The sequence below is a fragment of the Equus quagga genome, chromosome 15, assembly GCF_021613505.1.
Source record: "Equus quagga isolate Etosha38 chromosome 15, UCLA_HA_Equagga_1.0, whole genome shotgun sequence".
NCBI lineage: Eukaryota > Metazoa > Chordata > Mammalia > Perissodactyla > Equidae > Equus > Equus quagga.
Genome location: NC_060281.1, coordinates 35,498,817 through 35,522,475, shown reverse-complemented (window position 1 = coordinate 35,522,475; position 23,659 = coordinate 35,498,817). Strand labels below are relative to the sequence as shown.

Below are 23,659 nucleotides of genomic sequence, written 5' to 3'. Positions count from 1 at the left end.
AAAAGGGCACAACATCTTTTCTGTGATATTTGTGCCAAAAATGCATAACCTCAATCTAATAATGAGAAAACATTAACCAAACTGAAATTAAGAGATATTCTACAAAACAACTGATCACTACTCTTCAAATGTGACAAGATCATAACAGACAAGAAAAGACCAACAAACTGTCATAGACTGGAAGAGATTAAAGAGACATAACTAAATGCAATTTAGGATCCTGGATTGGATCCTGGTTTGGAAAAAGGAAAGTGGAAGGAGTGGAAAAACTAGTGAGATTCTAATTAGGTGTGTGGTTTATGTAACATATAGTATTGTATCCATGATGATTTCCTGGTTTGGATGATTACTACCATGCATATGCAGAATGTTAACATTAGGGAAGCTGGGTGACAGGTCCGTGGGAACTCTCTCTACTATTTGTGTGGCTTTTCTGAAAATTTGAAATAATGTCTCAATAAAAAGTTTAAACAGCACAGACACAATAAAATGTCTTGCCCAATTAATTATTAGGCATGCTTAGTGCCTGAAAAGATGTAGAGGGAAGGCTTCTACTTTGCGATAATACTGTTTCTTGATGTGGGTGTTGGTAACAAGGGTTTTTTCACTTTGTGAAAATTCGTTGAGCTCTACATGCATGATTTGTGTTCTTCTCTTTACATGTGCTAGATTTCAATAATAAGTTAGCTAAAAAACTAAAATGCTTATGAAAAATGTAAAAAATATATGGAAAATACTAAAATTTTTCATCTTAGGGTGGGCATAAGAATATAATTTTTATTAGTTTTTTCATTTATTGTGTGTTTGAAATTGTAAGATTTTAAATGATTTGGGTAATCATGTTGCTTATTAGGCAGTTGGTTTTCCTAATCCATCAGTGAAAAATTTAACTTAAATATGACCACTGTTATAATTATTATTGTCAATAAAATTTTATCTAATGAGTAGAGAAATAGAAAGTTTAGGGACTGGCTGGGTGGCATAGTGCTTAAGTTCACGTGCTTTGCTTTGGCAGCCCGGGGTTCACATGTTTGGATCCCGGGCATGGACCTATGCATCGTTTATCAAGCCATACTGTGGCAGGAGTCCCACATATAAAGTAGAGGAAGACGGGTACAGATGGTAGCTCAGGGCCAATCTTCCTCACCACAGAAAAAAAGAAGAAGAAGAAGAAGAAGAAAGAAAGTTTACATAGGCAACACCTAAGTTATTTTATCTGTCTTCTGATTAGATCAAGTTTTTCTTCTCCAATATGGTTGAATTTTTTTATCACCCCAAGCAATGTCTTACTATATTCAGGTAGAGATACTTAACTTTATTAAAATGACTCTTTGGATTAATCTTTGTTAAAAGCATTTTTTTTAGAAAACCATATTTATAAAACTATAACGTATTGCAAGTATGTCCAAGCAGGCTCTAAAATTAAAGCCATAAAGATCTTGATAATATTTCATAAATAAATAACTACTGTGTAAAATGAAAAACAAAAAGCAATATTTTTATATTTAAAAGATTACCAAAATTAAGTATGTTATTAGAATAGATTAAAAACCTTGATATTAAAAATTGAAGAAAAAAACTTTACAAATTCTATATGATTATGCTATAAATAAAAATGAATACTACAAAAATGATAAACACTTTTATTTGTAAAGAAATCTGTTTACTTTTTTCAAATTTAAATATTGAAATTTAATGACAACTAAAAATTGTGTTTCATATATGTCTCACATTCCAGGTATAGAGCTAGTGTTGCTGGAAAGAGATTGAGAGTTCTTCTATGCTGACAAGAAATGCATGAAGAGGAATATCCAGTCTCATGGCTCACATCCCTAGGAGGCTTCCTCTGTGAGTCAGAGAGATCAGAAAAATTCCTGGGTGTACTTAATCTTGGATGCCTCTACTGAATGAACAAAAGTCAACAATCTCCCAAATGAGCAAACTGTTAGATAATTGTGGGCTTTCCCTTTACACTTTTATGTAAATATGGACAGAGCACCTACTGCCTATAGCACTATTGAAACTGAGCCCTGGAGAGCAATAGGATGCATTCTCAGGTAAACCCCAACCTCTGCAGCTGTGACCCGAGCTCTTCCTCCATTAGGTAGATTTACATCTGTGATGAGTAAATAGATGTCATAACTGTCAGCAATGTCTTTAGTTAACAGAGCAATAACTCTAGCATTTGTGAAAGTATAATACATATACGCATGGATGAATCTATAAATATTCATTCATTTACTTAAAGAATCTTTACTAAATAGCCAAAAAAGGAGACATAACATTTCCAGAAAGGAAGATAAAAAGGATTTAGAGCAGGTAACTTCAGAATGTCATTGAAAGGAAATTTCACAACTCTTTTTATTTAGGAGATTTAGCTGTGTTCCTTATGAATAAAAAGAAAATCCATAATTAGATGATGCCTGAAAGTCTCCAATCTCTAAGAGATTGCGTGAGTATATTTGACACTTCTCCCTACCTTGAGTCTCTTCCCAGCAACCTTTTTAGAGCAAACTTAACGTCTTTGTTTCTCAAGGTATAGATCAAAGGATTAAGTGAAGGTGTCACTACAGTATAGAAGAAGGTGATGAATTTTCTGTGATTCTGTGTGTACTTGCTTTTGGGTTGAATGTAGACAGAAATTACGGTCCCAAAGAACAAAACTACAACAATTAGGTGGGAACCACAAGTCCCAAATGCTTTTCTCCTACCTTCAGCAGATTTTACCCTCAGTATACTCCTAATAATGCAGCCATAGGAGACCAGAATAAGCCCTAGAGGTGTAACGACATAGAGGACAGTAGCTATGGAGAGCTCATTTTCTAGGAAGGTTGTGTCCCCACAGGCAATTTTAAGCAGGGCAGGCACCTCACACATAAAATCATCCACCCTGTGATGGCTGCAGAGAGGCAACTGGAAAATGAGGACAGTCTGAACTGTAGATTCCACAAAACCACTGGTCCAGGCCACAGCTGCCAGCTGCTGGAGAAGCTTTGGGTGCATGATAACATCATAGTGGAGCGGTCGACAGATAGCACTGAAGCGGTCATAGGCCATAACGGTCAGGAGGACACACTCTGTGGAGCCCAGCCCCAGAACAATGTATAGCTGGATCACACAACCAGCGTAGCTAATAGTCTTCTCAGGGCCCTTGAGATTCCAAAGCATTTGTGGGGCAATACTAGTAGTAAAACAGAGGTCCAGGAAGGAGAGATTAGATAGGAAGAAATACATGGGTGTGTGGAGTTTGGGGTTCAAGTATGAGACCAGTATGATCATTGTGTTCCCCATCAGTGTTAGAATATATATGATAGAGATGACCAGAAGGAGAACCATCTCCAGCTGTGGCTGGTCAGAAAAGCCCAGTAGGGTAAAAGCTGATGGATTGCTAAAATTTGTCCCTTTCATTTCTTCTTAATTGTAAGTCACCTTTCCTGGTCATTCTTGTTTTATTCCTGTGGGAAGAAAATAGATACCATAATCAATAGAAAAATAAGAAACTGAGTAAAACTTGAGCATTTGGACACCAGAATTATATATAGAGAGAAACAACAGACAAAGATAAATAGTGCAAAATAAACAATATGGTAGGATGGCTCATTATGGAGAAGAGAAATAAACGCACTGTGTCACAAAAACAGCAGATGTACTGAAAAGAACTATATAAACAGAATAGACATTAGGATCAATACTAAAATATATTTGAGATATATATCAAACTATCTGATAATAAAACACATGAGTGATCAATATGCATACTGTGCAAAAGCAAAGAAATTGAAAACAAACGGTTGCTATTTATATCGATACACAATAGACAATAGATACAATAGATAAATTGAAAAATACTCCAAGTGAGTAAGAGTATGAGAAAGAAGGTGTACAGAAAAAAATAAGAGCACTTAGAATTTTCAAGAGGAAAAAGTTATATATGACTATCATTAATATTCATTGTTCTTTTATGAAGCAAATAACTCTAAACTGGTGATTTAGTTAAATAAAACTTCTGTCATCTTCCTACTTGAGTCATTGGTCTTTGTTAATATTGCTCCCTAGAAAAATCTAATTCACAGTCCCCAATAAGTAATCTCTTTCCTCTGGTGGCACCTACAGTCCACATGCTTTAATATGCTTTTATTAAAAGAGGACATGTATTCAGTCACATAATACAATCCATTGACCTTTCACAGAGTAATTGTGTAGAATTTATCAGGGTAATTTAAACTATTAACATTCAGAGATTGAGAAATGTAGCTATGAAAATTCAAAATTCTGAATGGTCAGTTCTGGGGTCTCCAAAATGACTGCCGGAAGTTGGTTACCTGTGGGATTCAGATCTGAACAACTTCCTTAAAAACAAGCAAAGAAGCAAACAAAAACTCCAATGAAAATTTCTGATTTTTCCTGAAATATTCTGACTAGAAAATAAGAACTTACTTCTAAGAATTCTAGACTATTAGATCCCATCTCAGGAAATTATTATATAGTCCGGTTTAAAGAGAGTAAGTGCCTTATTTTCTTTGGCATTCATGGTAATAATCAATTGCATTTTGAAATTTTGCCGAGATGAAACTATTACGTTTTTTGTGTAAAGGATTACCCTTCTTCCAGAATTATAACAAAAGCAGGAAACTGATACTGGAGATCACACTGTTTACTGTTTATATAACTCGTCAAGTATTTTGGTGGTAAAATAAAAACCCTGAATGATCTGATGACCCGAATTGACATTGTCTTTAGCTGGATAAATTTTCTCTGCTATACAGTAAAGAGAGAAAGAACTGTGCTGATCAAAGATTCCATTCTCCTGGAAGAAAGACTATGGATGAGTGGCCTCACTTTGCTTGATTTAACTCTACATTGTCACAACTTTTTCCTTGTGGATTTATATTCCAAAAACAACCAATATTTTCCAAGGAGACTCCACACTGAAACTTCTCTCTCCCTCTTTCACATTCCTGTTAAACAAGATGAAGATAAGGGTATTTATGTCAGCAAAGAAAAAGAGGTAGCTGTAGGGGAGGGAGACATTTCCTCTTCCCAAATGTGGGTTCGTCTGGACGGAGAACGAATTAAATTCACATGAGACAGGATAGCAAGAGAAAATTAAACAAAGCTTTATGAGGAACCATGGCCCGGGGCCTTTCTTCCCAAAGGAAGAAAGGGCACCGAAGAAGTGGGGTGCACATAGTGGTTATATACCCCCAAACAGGGTGTTTCACATGTGATTGAAATGTCCCTCCCACAATAGTCACAAGATTGCCCTGTCGGCACAGTGCTTGATGGACACAGCAGGGAGTAGTCTGCTATCGGTGGGCGTAGCAGGAGGCAAGTCGATAGTCTGGAGCTGGGCGGTCACAGGTGAGCGCAGCAATCAGTTCCTAGCCTAAGGAAAGATGCTTAATCCTTAAAGAAATGCCAAAGTTGGGAGGGGGAGGGAAGTCAGTTACAGGAGGTTACCAGACTAGCACAATAAAATGCAGATTTAAGTCCTTGCCTTTGATATTGACTAAGAGTTTCTAGAGAGAAGGTCATCGCCTTTCTTCTTCCTGGTACAGAGAGGGAGGCACCTTTTACAGATAGAGATTTACCTTACAATGTAAACGTGTCCTAACAAACGGCAAGTTCCATTCCTCAGAGCCTCCTTCCCTGTCCCAGTTAATCAAAAGCAATCAGCCTCAAATAATCCTGATGCCAAAGAGACATATCTTGGGGTGGCCAATTCCAGGTACCCACATAGCCAATTTTCCATGACAAAGAATTAGTAAATGTTGGTTTATACATGTAAAAAGGCTTCTGTTCACTGCTAAAGGGAACCAGCTCTGGATTTCCCCAACTTTTAAAATAAATTTACCTTTATTTTTTTCCATAACGTGACAAAGAAAAGCCTGCTTTGTAGGAAGAATGACAGTGCAGCTGTAGAGGCTGTTGGTGGATTTGATGGAAAGTTCAATCACAATCCCAGTTCCAGGACAGGCAGGGGAGAAACCACGTGTGGGTAACTTGTAACCTCATTCTCTTCTGTACTCTTTTGGCTCATGCTCTCTTCAGATGGATGGTGTTTAGCTTATTTACTCAGCACACATCTCTGGAGTTCTCCTTCCCAGGCAAGTTCCCATCACTGTATTAGAGAGGGAGATAGGTCTCTGGAGAGAGAAGAGCCACAGAGCCTTGTGCCTCTGTTTCCACTGGAAGATAATCAAGTGTCTACCACCTTCTAAACACACACGTGCACATACACATGCATTCTGCTGTAAAGGTATCCACATCAGATATCTTTATGTTACCATAATAATACATTATCTGTTAAGAAATAACAGAAGGGAGGGCGATTAAAATTCCAGGCAGTGAGAACATCCTTCAGTTCTACTCATAACGAACTCTCAGAGCTAGTTAAGGTCATTCCTCTACTTTCTATCAAATATGCTACCAAAAAAGGTCAATATTATTTTCACAGTTTCTTCAAAGATACATATTTTAAATTAATTCATTAGATTTTTTCTTTAGTGCACTTCTGTTTTGTATATATGTGTGCAGACATGCATATATCTGTATACACATGCATGAAGTTAATGCATAATTTTTGAAGATTTAAGAACTGGTCTATAGACTTTGGGGAACTAGGAAATGATAGGGGCTAAGGGAACTCTGTTATCTAGTATAAAAGGAGATAGAATATTACAAATTCACAAATTCTTTATTGCAAATTCATAAATTCTTTTATGACAGTTTATATCCTGTTTTATGTGAAATGATCCCCTGGGGAGTAGTTTATACTTTACAGAGGATATAAATATGTGTATGGAATAATTCATGCATACAATTTGAAAATAAAAATGTTCATTTGTATTTGGGTTGCCTGTCCAAAAATGTTTCTGATGAGGTACATGACAGTAAACATTAGAAACAACTGATGTGTAGACTCTTTCATATCCCTCCTTCTGTAACCTGTTCTTTTAACCATAGTGCCAAAAAGGGTTAAAAACATTTGCTAGATGTGCTGGTCCTGGTTTGTTTGCCCTCAGATCCATTCATTGTCCCTTTCCAACTGTGTTCTGTTATTACAGAAGGGCTTGTGCCTCAAGGCTGCTTTGCACAGGCTCCCATATCAACTGGCTCTCAAATGAGAGAAACTAGCAAAAGACTAGAATGAAGAGAAAAGAGAAGCTAGGGTATTTCTGCCTTCCACTATACTGTGGGATGCTTTTCTAGCTGTGGCAGCATCTCCTTCATTGGCTGTAGCTCAAGAGGCAGATCTATTGTCTCTGTTTCCACCAGGTGATTTCTGTCCTTTACTACTTCTGTTTCTCTAGCCCAGCAGCAGTAATGGCTTCCATCTGTTTCTAATACATAGTTAGCTCACATTTCACTGTTCTGCTTCCCAACTACTTTATCACTTGCGGAAGCAACTCATGCATTAAAGTTGCCTTATTGCCAAATAATTGAGCTGGCCACTCACGCTTGCCTTTGCCCTCCATTTCCTTCCAAGAAATATACTTCTTATGAAATATTTAATCCAATTCTTATGGTGTTCTGTTGTTTGACCTATTTTCTATGAAAACTTCTACAAATTTCCACAGAAGAAAAAACATTAATTCAAAGCAATGAATTTCTAAATTGGATTTTGATAGCACTGAAAAAATTGGAGGGTACTGGGACTAGTCAATATCTTTGTCTCCTTTGAAACGTTACTTGAGAAACACTGTGAATATTGAAAATATTGGCTCTTCTTTTGAATCAAGTTCAATAACTCAATTACCGATTCCTGTGATGTTATAGATTATTCCGAGACATTCATATATACATATAACCTAATACACATATACATATAACCTAATCTCACTTAATTCCAAAAATGCCTTTGGAAAATCATTCACTGGAGTTAAGTTTCCTTTACATGCCCAGGATAATTTATCAGTGTTGAATTAAAAGGCCACAATGGCAACCAATATACAGATTGCTATTTCTACCACTGAAGTTGCTACCTGAGAATTAGAATCTCATTCTAATAAACAGTATTTCAACGCTCAGAAAGTACTTCTGGAAATTCACTTCAATACTGTCTATCAATTAAATATATTGTCACTTAATCGTTAATGCTCAACAACAATAAGAAAATTTATTTGTTTTTGCTGAGGAAGATTCTCTCTGAGCTAACATCTGTGCCAATCTTCCTTTATCTTGTATTCTGTGCCAATCACCACCACAGCATGGCTGCCGATGAGTGGTGCAGGTCTGTGTTTGAGAACTGAACCTGGGCTGCCAAAGTGGAGTGCACTGAACTTAACCACTAGGCCCCCAAAGTATTTTAAATTAGAATAAATTAATATTAATTTTCTTGCTAATCATATTTGATCTTTAAAATCTGGGATATGTTAAGGCAGCATATCCTAGTGTCACTAAATTACGCATGAAGGCATCATTTAATATCTGAGATGATCATTTATTTGCCTAGCTGCAAGAAAAGCTGAGAAATACGTTGTTCAACTGAGTAATTTGCCACAGTAAATGAATTCAGTATTCTGTTACTTAGGAGGTGGAGAATTTTGGAGAAGATAACAGTCTTGTTCAATATTCATAAACCTAATAAAAATCCCCTTGGCCCTATATTTGATTCTAAAATGATAGTTGTAAGAATCACATTTTAATCATATTCAAGCAATGAAGTTCCAGTTTAGCAGTACTAAAAGCAAAAACTATCAAAGAGAGTATATAATATTGGGACAATAAATTCTTTATGTAGAATTCCAAAGCGGACATTGTGCTATTTCATTTAATGGAACTGCAATAAGGGGAATTCTCTATCCAACTGACACCTTCCTCTTCCCTACTCTTTCTCCTTTGCCTCTATGTCATGTCAATAATAGGTGTTCAGTGTCTTATCCACTTTTTGTATCACTTAAATAATAAGCATCCATTACTTTTAGTTTTTTCACTATCCTAATATATACGTTTGACTATCCATTTCATTGTGATTACTTTCGATGGCAACAAGTAGGTACTTTGTCAAATTCATGTGTAACTGAAAGATTGTGATTTATTAATTTGTCTTTTATAATAATCATAATAAATATTAACTGCCTCAATATAATATGACATGAAAGTTACTTATGTAGTTTTCATTATTTTTTCATGACAATTTTGTTTAATTCAAACAAAAAACTAAAATCTGAATCATCACACAGTCTGTAATAGCAGTTACCTATAATATAGGTCTTTCATTATACGCAACCGTTGATTTATCTTTTAACATTTGCTTCTTTTGCCCTAATGTAGCATTTACCAACAAATGGAGACAGACCTGTCCATGACAATTCCTGAGAGACGGAATCAAACTACTTCCTACAGTCTCCAGTGAGAAGAAAATATGTCTCCTGGGGGAAGGAGGAAGTATAAGGATTCAGAGCAAGAAGAATTGATATATAACATATTCGTATTCCATGGTTTTTCAGGAAGGAGGAAGGCTCAAATATATCATCATGTGATCAGTACAGCCTTGCATGCTTCTGTGTGTGTGTGTGTGTGTGTGTAGGGCATTTCCAGAAGGAACATGATGCTCTCTCATGAGACATATGATTTTCAGGAGATCAGACATGGTGCTGACTACAACAAAAACTTCCCAGTACATTGTCATAGAGGTCAGCATTGGACAGATTTACATCCTCTGAATTTTGTGAAGGTTGTAAGGAGAGGGTGCAGTGAAATCAGGGAGTGACTCATCAGAAGCAATAACCATCTACTTTTCCCCTCAGATGTTAATGATTAAAGGTATGTGACACAACTGACGTCTTAAAAGAAAAGAGGGTTCTGGAAGATTTTGGATTAAAGTGTGAAAATAGATAGTCAACACCCAAAGACTTTTTCAGTTCTGGTCATTATTTTAATCAGTTATTTTCTCCTCCTCTGAAGAGTATCCCAAATTATCAATTTGCCAGTATCCTTATTATACAATTGCTGTAAGTTGTTCTAAATTAAGTGTTTCACATAAATAGGTATATCTCTTATTGTTGGGGAATGGACATACCTGGATTATCCTATACAGGTTAATCCAATCAAATGATAAAATAGCTTCTGCTGGGTTATGTTTAGGCATCATCTTACTATTATTAGGTCTTCCATGAAGTGAATACAGGGAAAGTGTGGAAAGCAATGGGTAATCATCTCTCTAACCTTTAATGACCAGGGTTTTTACATAAGTTGGATCTACTATTAAAGCATTTTAGAAATGCCAGTTTCATGATAATGAAGATTCATATTTATTGAATGTGCTTTGTATGCCAGACATTGTACTAAGTACTTCAGACACCGTATCTAATAACCTATAACATGTTTTCCTTGGGCTGATAGGAAATAAACATTTCATTCTATAAACAGAGATTAATAAGTCACAGAGTCAGTCAAGGAACATTTCTAATTATGTGGAGCTGACCCAAAATGAATCACTTGTGCTGGATTATTTCCAAAGCAGACTATAGAGCGTGCTTCTCTTGGATCTTGGGGCTGAGTAAAGTGGCACGTGAAGCCAAGCCATGGAGCTATGAAAATGATCTTCTCTCCTTCCTCTGTTTGTTTCATACATCTGACTATCACTGATTTAAAACTTCAGAATCTTGCCAGTGTTCAGTGGACACTTAACCTTTTATTATACTGAGTAGGAATCTATTAAATATATCATTAGGCATGAAACTCCTGTATCTTCAGATTATATCACAGTGCCTATTTGCTTTGTTACTGACTTTTAATATAGGTTATTTTTATATACTGATAATAATAGAGAACTTTTAATGCAGTGTCTAATGAGTTCATTAACATGAGGCTTTAAAGGGCAAGAGGTTTTGATGCTGACAAATTGCATTTTAATGGCTGTCCCTCACTTGTTATTCAAGGTTTCCCACTACAATATTTGCATTTTTAACTCAAAATAACTCAGCAAGAAAGATCGAAAGGGCTTCGTCATCCTTTCATCACACAGAAATGATGATGGATCAGAAACTTTAAATCAAGAAAATGTATCAGGTGAGAAACAAAAGCAATGCTTATGCCAAATTGTTCTACTGCTTGTGATGCTCCTTCGTGCAGATACCTGGTACCCCGCCTTGAGCATCTCATTCTATTTCTATATGCCATGATTAAAAAAAATATTCTTGGGGTCGGCCCAGTGGCATAGTGGTTAGGTTTGTGTGTCTGCTTCGGCAGCCAGGGGTTCGTGGGTTCAGATCCCAAGCACCGATCTACATACCACTCCTCAAGCCATGCTGTGGCAGCATCCCACATACGAAGTAGAGGAAAAGTGGCACAGATGTTAGTTCAGCAACAATCTTCCTCAAGCAAAAAGAGGAGAATTGGCAACAAATGTTAGCTCAGGGTAAATCTTCCTCATCAAAAAAAATGATTCTTGGTATATATATATATATATATATATATATGTATATAAAGCCGACCTCTACTACATGGATCTCAGGCTTCCCAGAATAAGGGCCACAGAAAGTAAATCCTGAAAACAATAAAAAGTGTGAAAAAATAAGATTTTTTCTGGTTCATTATTATTCAAAGTGATAGAGAAAGAGAAGAGAATTTGACTACACTCGTTTGTATTCTCACCTCCAGTAATCTTATACATTTATTTTTATTTGATTTAGTATTTATTTCTAGAATACCATTCTTTGCCAATTTAAATATTTAGAAGTATTCGCAACCTTCACTACTTCTGATATTCTATTTTTTTGTCTCTGAACTTTGTGAGATTTTAAAATGTACTTATCACAGGATTTTTTTTTAATTCATCCTTTGAGTCTAAAATCATCAAATGATAGCACGCATCAGCCCTCATGCAGTCAGCGCTCACTCTGTGCCATCCACCAAGAGGCTTCTCCCATTCCCCAACATTCCCTGACTCCCATTCCCAACACAGACATCTGCATTTGCTGTCTACGGTCCAAAGGGGACAGAGGTATTTATGAAAGGAACTCATTGTGATGTCATATCTTAAGGAAGAGACAGATATTCTCCTTTTCTGTTGGGATTTCCCCCTTGGTCTCTTTATCAGTGTCACTGAGGAAACTGTTGTCTCTCCCAAATACAGAAAGATATGTTGGGTTAGACACATATTTGTGTATTTAACTAACAAATTGTGTATTTAACTAACAAATTGTGTATTTAACTAACTTCTCAACGTGCAGAGATTTCCGTGCAACTGCATAGACTATTATTAAGGAGGCAGGATATTTTTTAAAAAAAGATAAGTCATTCTCTTGTTTTCTTTGCCTCAACCTTAATGGAATTGTGTTGCTACGTAGGCAGTATAGGTATCAATATTAGTTACAAAGCATGGAAAATGTTTATAAAAGTTTTAATATAATTATAAATGTATTCTAATGGACTTCTTGATATGTGAGCAAATTTTCTAATAGTTACATGCATTGTCGTCCATGTAATTGTTCAGAGTTGCTATTTTATATCTAATAGAATTTTGGATCAGTGCACTTGTTTCTATCCTTAACTTCTGGGAACTTTTGCATAGGTCAGTGGGTACCCAAATTAGTAGATTAAATGATCTAAAAAGCACAACTAATTTTTCTCAAGACATAACATTCAGAAGGCATTACTATGTCTGTGTATATATATGTTTGTATGGACGTGTGTAAGTGTGTATTATTGTCTTTTCTTTTCTCCATCGTGGAGGATGAATAGAAAAACAGGAAATGGAGATGGAGATAATGAACAGGAAGCATGGTTAGGGATTGTGATGTAAAATTCCACAAGAGGGAGTATATATGAAGGTAAATCTATTGTGACAGCACACGTGTATGCAGGCACTGCTACAGCTAATACTTATCAAGAAGTTAATCACTTATATGGGAATAAGCTGACTTAATGCTCATAGCCTCCCCATTAGGAAGGTGCAACTATCACTTCTTTTTGTAAATGGGGAATTGGGGAACAGATAGTTTAAGTAGATGTTAACATTGATCCAGAAATAGATGACTGTACTAGAGTTCGAACCCTGGTAGAATATCTCCAGAATACTTTTAATTACTATGCTACTCAGTATAGATTTGAATATGTGTGTTTCTGTCTGCGGATATACAGGCCTACACACACATATATATATATAAAAGAATGTACATTTTTGTACATATGTTTTTATGAATGTACCTAATATGTTTTTTTACTCATACTAATTTGAAACCTCAAAAAGCATAGTTTTGTTTTACATATTCTGGCATCAAACGTTAATGTGAAGTAAACAATTATGTGCTATAAACAAATGTGGTATAAACTTGATCTCAGTTTTTGCTAATGAACAGAGTCCGGACCAATGGAAGTGAAACCTCCTTATTCTTCTGCCCTTTTCATGGCAAACATTGTTTAGACTTTTGGTTGATGATATTTCAAAAGAACAATCCAAATTACAGAACATCCACAAAAAGAAAGGAATATTTTGCTAGGAATTAATAATTATTAGATTGAGAGAAAAATAACTCACATTTGAGACATTTGAGTGTGATCAGATTCATCATAACTAACTTCAGAAAATAAAACATATACCAGTGGGCAGAATATATCAGCAACCGAAGTAAAGCTTAGCATTCAAAATTTTTTTCAATACATGAGAACTTATTCATTGTTCTTAAGGGTGATGGATATGATGGTAAGCAAAAGTAAATAAATAAAATTATGCACTTGTGTATGTCTGAGGCTACACTCAGGAAGAAGTTGGCAATTAATTGTCCTTGGAGAGGTGTAAATGTTCTTTTAGCAGTTATAGATTGATGGAACACGTAGTGGAGGGGGCATGTAACTGACTAGTATGGGGTGAGGGAAATAGGAGTTGGGAAGAAGTTTGCAGAGAGCAGAGGAAGCTCTGTGGGAACTTGAACATAGACAGGCAGTTCAGTAGGTGGACAATCAAGAAGGCAAATGTCAAGCCCCCATCAGAAAATGAGCACAAAGAAAAGGAAATATATGAAAGCAAGTCACACACTAACAGATGTAATTAGTTTGATATGAATATAACATGAGTTCCATTTGGGTAAAAATAAAAAGTTTCTATCAAACCAAACTTTCTATCAATAGGCAGTGACAAGATCCATAGATTTTCATGAATTATATTAAGAAACTTGAATTTTAATTTGAAGCAATGGTAATTTTCACTTAGCAAACAGCATTTCTGATGCAGAAAATATGGCAGATGAGAAATATCAATGTTAAAGGAATTTATCACAATAATGAAATTATATCAGTGGTACAATATAGATATGATATGAATGACTATGATACAATCTTTACATGGCTGCCATTTCTTTTCATTCACCTCTCAGCTCATGCTTCTCATTGTCAAGAGCCCCATTTGAGGACCCAATCTAAATTGTTCAGTCACCAAGACATACCTTGGTTTTCATTCTCAGGATTGCAACAATGAGCTATTTATTGAATGGTTATTTAATGTCAGCTTTCCTTCACTAAATAAGTTCCATTTGGAAAGAACTTTTTCTTTCATTGTTGAATCCCAGGAACTACCACAGTAACTACAAAATAGTCTGTGCTCAATAAATACTTGTTGAATGAATGACTGAACAAAGCAAGTCAGTGGCGACAGAAATGGAAAGAAATGGACAAATATGAGAGGATCTTTATTCATTAATATTTGACAACTGATTAAAGGAGAGGATGAAGCGAGAAAGGAGCTGAAATTAATTATTTTCCATTTCATACTTGGTGACAAACTATATTTTGGACAAATCAACTGGGATAGTGACCGTAAAATAGGAGTTATTTTGAAAAGGTATGAGGATGAATGTAATTTCTGAATTTATTGAATTTTAAAAGATCGGGGGTAAGAATATTATCCCTTTGACTCACTTGAGCATGTTAAGAGTAATATATTTATATTTATATCTGACAGAATCATCGATGACTTTGGCTTTCTCTTCTTCAGGTCATGAACATCAATTGCTCCTTGTGGCAGGACAACAGCATGTCTGTCAAACTCTTTGCATTTGCCAAATTCTCTGAGGTCACTGAACAATGTTTCCTTTTATTTACCCTCATCCTACTCATGTTCTTAACATCACTCACAGGCAATGCTCTCATAGCCCTTGCCATCTGGACCAACCCAGTCCTCCACACACCCATGTACTTCTTCCTGACCAACTTGTCTCTCTTGGAGATTGGTTACACTTGCTCCATCATACCCAAAATGCTGCAAAACCTCGTGAGTGAGACCCGAGGAATCTCTCGAGAGGGGTGTGCTACACAGATGTTTTTCTTCACTTTATTTGGTATCAGTGAGTGCTGTCTTTTGGCCACCATGGCTTATGACCGCTATGTGGCCATATGCTCCCCACTGCACTATGCAACACGAATGAGTCGTGGAGTGTGTGCCCAGTTGGCAATGATTTCTTGGGTAGTGGGGTGCATGGTGGGTTTGGGTCAGACCAACTATATTTTCTCCCTGGACTTCTGTGGCCCTTGTGAAATAGACCACTTCTTCTGTGACCTCCCCCCTATCCTGGCACTCGCCTGTGGGGATACATCCCATAATGAGGCTGCGGTCTTTGTTGCAGCCATCCTTTGCATTTCCAGCCCATTTTTATTGATTGTTGCTTCCTATGGCAGAATTCTGGCAGCCGTGCTGATCATGCCCTCACCTCAAGGCCGCCAGAAAGCCCTTTCCACCTGTTCTTCCCACCTCCTTGTAGTAACACTCTTCTATGGCTCAGGATCTGTCACCTATTTGAGACCCAAAGCTAACCATTCACCAGGAATAGACAAACTCCTAGCCCTCTTCTATACAGTGGTCACGTCCATGCTCAACCCCATCATCTATAGTTTGCGGAACAAAGAAGTCAAGGCAGCTCTCCAGAGAACCCTGTGTTAGAAAAACGTTTTGACTCGTGGGTAGATCCTAGCGGACTGTGAAAATCTGCTCTTTGGAAAAGATGCAGCCACAACCAAAGAGTAAAGAAAATAAGAAAATCTTCACACTTCAGTCTGTTTTCTAAGAACCTTGTTTAATGAGAGTGATTGTAATTTTGGAGACATCTCTGTACTTAGAGCTAAAATTCCGACTGTCAAATTCTGGAAGAAAGTTGGCTGCCAAAGATTTGTATATGTGAGTCCAACTCCAGACAAATTTTCCAAAATATTTAGTTTAGCCTTAGAGTATAAATTGCCAGGTTATGTCTCATAAGCCTCGCAAATTTTGACTCTATGTTCTTAAAAATATTCTAACCCTTAGGGGCCCATCTAACTTCTGCCCTGGTCACCAGGGGTGTGTTCCCACATATGTCTGTCCCACAGGACTCTTAATTCTCTACTAACTCTATGAAGTGCATTATTTCTTCTCATAAAAAATGTTTGAAAATTCTTCAACCATAATTACTAGTACATGATATAGGGTTGAATTTTTTTCTATGTGAACTATAAAAGTATATAAACGTGAAAAAAATCCCTCATTTTCAGAGGTATTGTTGCAGAATATTAAAAGAAAGATATGGGAAATTTTTATCAGGAGTCGCCACAGTGAAAATTTTTTTAGAAGAAACAGAAATGATATTTAAAGTCAAGGATAGGAGAAGAAATCTTAACTAGAAATAATTAATATAAATAATTTTAAAGACTTTTATGTAATTTACAAAAATGGCATATGTGCAAACGAATCTAATTCGATATATTTTGATATCATCCAAACACTTGCTCTTAAGAGACATGAACATGGTTACAACACAATCCTGTAGCACCTATAGAGACATCGCCTTGGGTTTGAACATCTGGTTCTCAGGGAGGGTCTGTGTTAGCTCCTGACCTATGAAGGATTAATAACTACTCATATGGTAGTTGTAAATGACGAGGAGTGGAGAACTGTGACTGCTACTATGACTTAAAATTATCCTTCAAATAAAGAAATTTAAATTTCTCTTGTTGGTCATAGGGTGCACAGACTTTCAGTTGTAAGATGAATTAAGTTCTGGGATCTAATGTACAGCATGTAACTATAGTTAACTATACTGTATTGTATACTTGAAATTTGCTAGGAGAATAGATCTTTACTGTTCTGATTACACACACACACACACAAATGATAAATGTGTGAGGTGATGAATGTACTAATTAACTCGATTGTGGTAATCATTTCACAATGGATATGTATATCAAGTCATCACATTATACACCTTAAATATACATGATTTTATTTGTCAATTTTACCTCAACAAAACTGAAAGAAAGAAAAGAATGTAATAATTCTACTCTCAGAAGATAGTAGTGATGTTCGCTAATGACCAAGATGTGTATTTTGCCAGATATCCCTATTTTCCCAAGAACCGTCCAATTAATTTGTTTAAAAATAATGCATTGTGTTTTTGGAGCCGGCCCAGTGGCACAGCAGTTAAGTGTGCACTTTCTGCTTTGGTGGCCTGGGGTTCACTGGTTCAGATCCCGAGTGTGGAAATGGCACCACTTAGCAAGCCACGCTGTGGTAGGCGTCCCACATATAAAGTAGAGGAAGATGGGCTTGGATGGTAGTTCAGGGCCAGTCTTCCTCAGCAAAAAGAGGAAGATTGGTAGCAGATGTTAACTCAGGGCTAATCTTCCTCAAAAAAACAACCTGTTTTTTATTTCCATAAGTGTATAGTAATTAACAATGGAAACAAACTGAACATACAAAAATAACTTACCGCTTAACAATTATACTACATGAATATGTGCAGGCCTTAAAAATGATAATTTATAAGGATATTTATTAATCTAGAAAAATGATTTATTAAGTATTAAAGCAATTTAAAAACAATTGTCTAGTATGATCATTTTTGTTTAGTTTCATAAGTTTGAAAGGATGAAAATGAAATATTAATAGTAGTCCCTCTAGGCATTCATGGTACCGGTAATTTTTTCTTTTCCCTGTTTCTAAGGTTCGTATAGTTCATGTGTAATACAAATATTTGAATAATTAATGATATACCTTTTCTTAAGATAAATATAACACATGCTTTCACAGCAAATTTATAAAACACATGAAAGTATGTAAAAATTAAAATTTAATTCCCTTATATTCCTTCAATTCAACAATAATCAATGTACATGTTAATTTTATTTTAGCCTTTTTCTTTGTGCTAACCACTAACTCACAGAAGCCAGCTCTCATGATAGATTGTTATCCAAACATATAGTGGTTTTTTGTTTGTTTCGTTTTATAAGATTGGCACCTGAGCTAACATCTCTTGCCAGTTTTTTTGTTTTTTCTTCTCCCCAAGCCCCTCAGTACATAGTTGTATATTCTTACCAGCTGTAGGTCCTTTCGGTTCTGCTACATGGGATGCCACCTCAGCATGGCTTGATGAGCCATACTAGGTCCGTGCCCAGGATCTGAACCAGTGAAGTGCTGGGCCACACAATCGGAACACGGGAACTTAATCACTCAGCCATGGGACCAGCCCCCATATACCATTTTGAAAGCAGATGAATATATAAAAATCACCAAAAATGTATTTTTTAGAACATCTTAATATTTAATCTTTTAAATATGTACATAATCATTAATTAACATACCTTCAATATTTTCTCTATTAAATATTCCTGACTATTGGTAATAGTTAGCTATCCCTTACTAATTTTGATCTTGAGACTCTGTGCTCTTTGATTCCAAAGAGCATTTGGACTGCATCTTCCTCATCACCAGCTTTAACTACACAACCACTAACAATAATAACTCCCATTTACTGACTTGTGAATATGTAAAAAGGATAGCTCTCACTCATTAAATGTATTATCTAATTAGACCATCAAAACCACCCCTGTACTTTTATTGTCCTCATTCTACACATGTGGAAACCAAGGAGGAGAAGCTGGAGCAGCTTGTTCCCACAAGTGAAACATGGACCAGTATTCAGTCCAGGCGGTCTGGCTTCAGAACCCGGGATGTGAGGCTCTTCTGCATGATTTCTAAGAAGGCTTATTCCGTTAATTCTGATTACCTCCATTCTTTGTCCTTGAGATAAATAAAAATGAAAAGGAACAAACGGCTCCAGACAATGTCTCTTCTAGGAAGTTCTAACCCTGGTGTTTAGGCTTCTTTCTAACTTATGAGTTCTTTTCGGCTGATTTTATTTTTCTTTTTGAAATCCTTTCCTTTGGTTTGATCAACATATATGATGTAAACAGCAACTTTTGATTTATATTTAACAGTAATGCTAAAGCAAACCTACACAATACCAAAAGTGATTACTATTTATTTTTTTACTGAAATATATTTGACATACAACATTGTGTAAATTTAAGGTGTACAATATGCTGATTTGATGCATTTATATATTGCAATATGGTTGCCACAGTAGTAATAATTAACTCCTCTATCATTTCACATAATTATCATTTCTTTTTGTGCTTGTAAACTTGTATAAATCCTTTTTTCTGTTTACTTAGAGAATCCAGTCACAGGTGTGTTTTATCTTAAAGCAAAATTCTCAAAGATATTTTAGAATATACTGTTTATTTGAATCAATAATGGATGAACTAGCAGAGGATAAAGGACAGGTTATAGGTTATCCAGGACTAAAAAGTAAGGAGATATAGGCAAAGAGTTTGCAAAAGGAATTTATTAAGTTTATAGCTCTTATAGTTATTTTCTGTACCAAGTTATAAAATCGTAACATAATATTAGCTTCTTTAGGCTAATTTCTCTCCTTACAGACCTGAAGACCAGGGGTTGTTTTGCAAACTCTAAGCAGTAGGCCATATCTGACCTGCTTCCTGTTTGTATAAATAAAGTTTTATTGGAACACAACCCCAGCACACTCATTTACATATTGTCTAAGGGCTGTTTTCCCGCTATAACTGCAGAGTTGAGTGGTTGCTTCAGAGATCATATACACCACAAGGCCAAAAATATCAAATATCTGACACTTTACAGAAAATGTTTGCTAACCTCTGTTATAGATTAAACAACACTTAAAAATACCTTAACAAAATGTGAGGTGTGGAACTTTTTCGGATTCTGACTTGAATAAACTAAAGATGTGATACACGTTTTTTTGACAGTATATAAACAATCTGTACCCCCCCATTTCTTTGTTTGCTCCATTGCTTTGGGGAAGGACTCTCCCATGTTATATGGTCCTCAGAGCTGACTCAATAAACTCACTCCAATTTTGATTTATAGATTGTTCATGAATTATTTGCTTCTACACATGGAGGCTCTCATTTTTCTTCTTGTTGTTGCAGTATTCTCAGGAAGCTACTGGGGGCTACACTCCACCAAAAGGAAGGAGAAAACTAAGAAAGGCAAAAGCACCCCAGGGATTCAGTACCAGAAAGAAGCGGAGAAAATGCCTGGTAAGGGAGTTTAGAACATGCCACCCAAAATATGCCACACTGGAATACTGACTATTTTGCGTTAAAGGCACTTGAAAAACAGAAAACAGAAAATATAAGAAAAATACTCTGACCTTCCTTCACTTTCTTAAAAGCAGGAGATGCAATTCTCATATGAAAGACGTCCTCCCTATACCAGAAGGAAAGCAACATTCTTATCATCAAGGTCAAGGACAAGAGGAGGTGAGACCGAGAGAATTCCATACAGACTTTGTTAAAATTATTCTTATCTTCCTTTAGCCTCCTCATACAGCCTCATGCAGTTTAGTCACTTTTCCACAATTGCCTCTCTTTTTTCAACCTAATATAAAAGCAAATTGCTTTTCTCATTTCCCTGGGTCTTCATTCCTTAAGAGGGCTCCCTTGTCATGTAAAACTTGTATTAAATAAATTTGTCTGCTTTTCTCCTGTTGATCTGTTTTATGTCAATTTAATTCTGAGGCTGAGCTGAAAAGAATCCTAAGGGGGTAAAGGTAAAAGTTTGCCTCCTCTGTGCTAGGCTGTTGTGAAGGCAAATTCCAGGAAGATGTGCATGGAGAGAATCCAGTTTGGAACATCAAAGCTCTAGCAAAACCCATCAAGAAAAATGAGCTGATAGGCTACCTGAGGTGTTCAATCATTCTGAGATGAGCTTTACAGTTTTGTGGATTATGTAAATGAAAACTACAGAGAAAAAGTACACACACACAGAAAACATTTATTAACTCAATGAACAGCACAAAGCTATGTGAGAAAAGAAATTTAATCACAGTGCACCCATAGCTGTGAAAACTATCTTTATTATCTCTATAATATAATACAAAATTATTTAAAAACTAAAGTGTAGGGGCCGGCCTGGTAGTGCAGCAGTTAAGTTTGCATGTTCTGCTGCTTGGCGGCCCGGGGTTCACCGGTTTGGGGCTTGCCCATCCGGATCCCGGGTGCGGAAATGGCACCGCTTGGCACACCATGCTGTGGTAGGGGTCCCACATATAAAGTAGAGGAAGATGGGCATGGATGTTAGCTCAGGGTCAGACTTGCTCAGCAAAAAGAGGAGGATTGGTGGCAGTTAGCTCAGGGCCAATCTTCCTCAAAAAAAAAGAAATTAAAGTATAATTATGCTGTAGAGTTTGAGGAACAGGTGTGTGTGTGTGTGTTTGTGTGTTTGTGTGTAAGGAAGAATAAAATATTATGCAAAAGAAAAGCTGGATTCTTATGTCCCATATCAGGAAGCTAATTGATAAAGACGAAATGAAAAATATAATGAAGACATAGCAGCCTACATCCAATCCCTCAGGAAATCTTGTTATCTCTACCCTCAAAATATATCCAGAATTTTACCACTTCTCTTGCTAAGACCCAGCTCTGAGTCCCCATCCTCTCTCACCTAGATCACTGTTTTAGTGTCTTTTGGATCTAGTCGCTTCCGTTCTTCCAGGGAATTCTAAATACAACAGAGGATTTCTTCTAAACTCAAGGCAGGTCATGTCACTTCTCATTCCTCTGCTTAAAGCCCTGAATGTCCATTTCATGCCCAGGAAAAGCCTAAATCCTTTCAATGGCCTGCAAAGACCCACATGACTCTCTCCTCTCCTGACCCCATCTCCTACAACTCCCCTCTTGACTCACTCTGCAGAGTCGTCCTGGACTCTGTGTTGTTATTAAATCACACCAGCTATCCTCCTGCCGTACAGCTTCCGCTGCTCTCCGGCTGGCATGCTTTATCCTGGATACCTGCTTGGCTAACTTCTTCCTCTCCTTCAGATTTTCAAATCTCACCTTGGCAAGGAGAGCTCTCCTGACCACTGGGTTTAATTCTGCCATCTGCCCATCTCACCCACCTGAGACTCCTTACCCTACACTATGGTTTCCTTCATCCATAGCACTTATCATCTTCTAACACACTACACATACTTAAGAATTTATTAGGCTTATTATTTATTATCTACCCCTTTCCCTAGAATTTTAACTTCCGAGAGACAGGGATCTTTGTTTGGTTCACTGGTGCATCCCAAGTGCATGGCACAGTACCTGGCACTTGTAAGCACTGAAAGAGTAATTTTGCAAATGTTGAATTAAATTAGAGATATTCAAGAAAATTCCAGATAAATATCAGAAAGAGCTTAAAGTGCTTACCTTGTGAGAATAGGCAATGGAAGCAGAGCAGGACCAGGATACTTGCCACTACTAGTGTTTTTTAATTCATGTAGAACCATTTGATTTTAAATTATTTATATATATTACTTTGAGAAATCAACTTGAACTTAAAAAATTAAGTTTAAAAATAAAGTCATCCATATTAAGGAAAATCTGATTAAGGTAAATATGGGTTTACTTAATTTCAGACTTTAAGCACTTTTTTCATAGTTGTAATCACATCCTATGTACTGTACACTCCTCAGGAAACCTCCCACAAAGAACACCACAGAGGTGGGAGTGTTGTTTTGTCCTCATTATTGTTAAAATTGTTAAAAAGTAATAAATATAAGACAAGAAATTTACGTAATAAGGATATTCATGAGGAAAACAAATCTCTCCTCCACTCCTAACTCCATTTCTCCATTCTCTCCTCTTCACAAGATATTCTGTACACACACTCCCGTACGTGGGGTATTTGAAAATGTGTTTTTATACATATATTTATTTATGCATATATGTTGATAGGTGAATAGACAGATAACATCTTCTGTTATTTTATAAACAACTTCCTGTAACTTTTTCCTCTCTTTAAATATGTCTATCTTGGAGACCATTCCAATTTTGTAGCTACAGACTTGCCTCATTATTTTTAATGACTGCATAATATTACATTGTGAAGACGTTTTTAACAACTTCTGTACTGGTGGTCATTTATGATCTTTGTAGTCTCTTACTAATGCAAACAATACTGCAGTGAAGGTCTTTGTACATCCATCTCTGCATGCATATGTGAGAATATCTGCCAGCTGAATGTCTAGAAATGGAATTGGTGTGCCAAAGACGTGTTCATTTTTATACACAATATATAATTCAAAAATGCTCTATAAAAAAGTTAAAGCAAAGTGGCTTTTCTACATGATATAAAATAAAACATTTTGCTCTTGACCAATTAAATAAGTAAAAACTGTATCCTATTGTGATTTAATTTGCATTTCTTGTATGTTTAAAGATAAGCTATCTTTTTATCATATATGTGAACATGATGTAAAAGCCTCTGCCCTGGTCCTTTGCTGTTTCAGTTGGATTGTTGGACTTTTCCATACTGACTTATAATAGACAGCATATGCTAAAGAGGTTAGCCTTTTGTCTTTTGTATGCTGCACAAATATTT

At 36.3% G+C, this 23,659-nt stretch overlaps 2 protein-coding genes across 2 annotated transcripts; one reads left to right on the top strand and one right to left on the bottom strand.

Annotated features, from left to right (window-relative positions):
• Positions 1-2,475: 2,475 nt before the first annotated feature.
• LOC124226807 (olfactory receptor 2H1-like) lies at positions 2,476-3,408 on the bottom strand. The gene has a single exon (XM_046640537.1). The coding sequence runs from the start codon at positions 3,406-3,408 to the stop codon at positions 2,476-2,478; it is 933 nt and encodes a 310-aa protein (XP_046496493.1).
• An 11,533-nt stretch (positions 3,409-14,941) lies between these two features.
• LOC124226806 (olfactory receptor 10C1-like) lies at positions 14,942-15,880 on the top strand. The gene has a single exon (XM_046640536.1). It carries the CDS (start codon positions 14,942-14,944, stop codon positions 15,878-15,880), a length of 939 nt encoding a protein of 312 aa, XP_046496492.1.
• The last annotated feature ends 7,779 nt before the right edge of the window (positions 15,881-23,659 follow it).

Bases quoted from the DNA above. Each gene is read 5' to 3' on its own strand.
- LOC124226807 (XM_046640537.1), bottom strand. From the start codon at position 3,408: ATGAAAGGGACAAATTTTAGCAATCCATCAGCTTTTACCCTACTGGGC.
- LOC124226806 (XM_046640536.1), top strand. From the start codon at position 14,942: ATGAACATCAATTGCTCCTTGTGGCAGGACAACAGCATGTCTGTCAAA.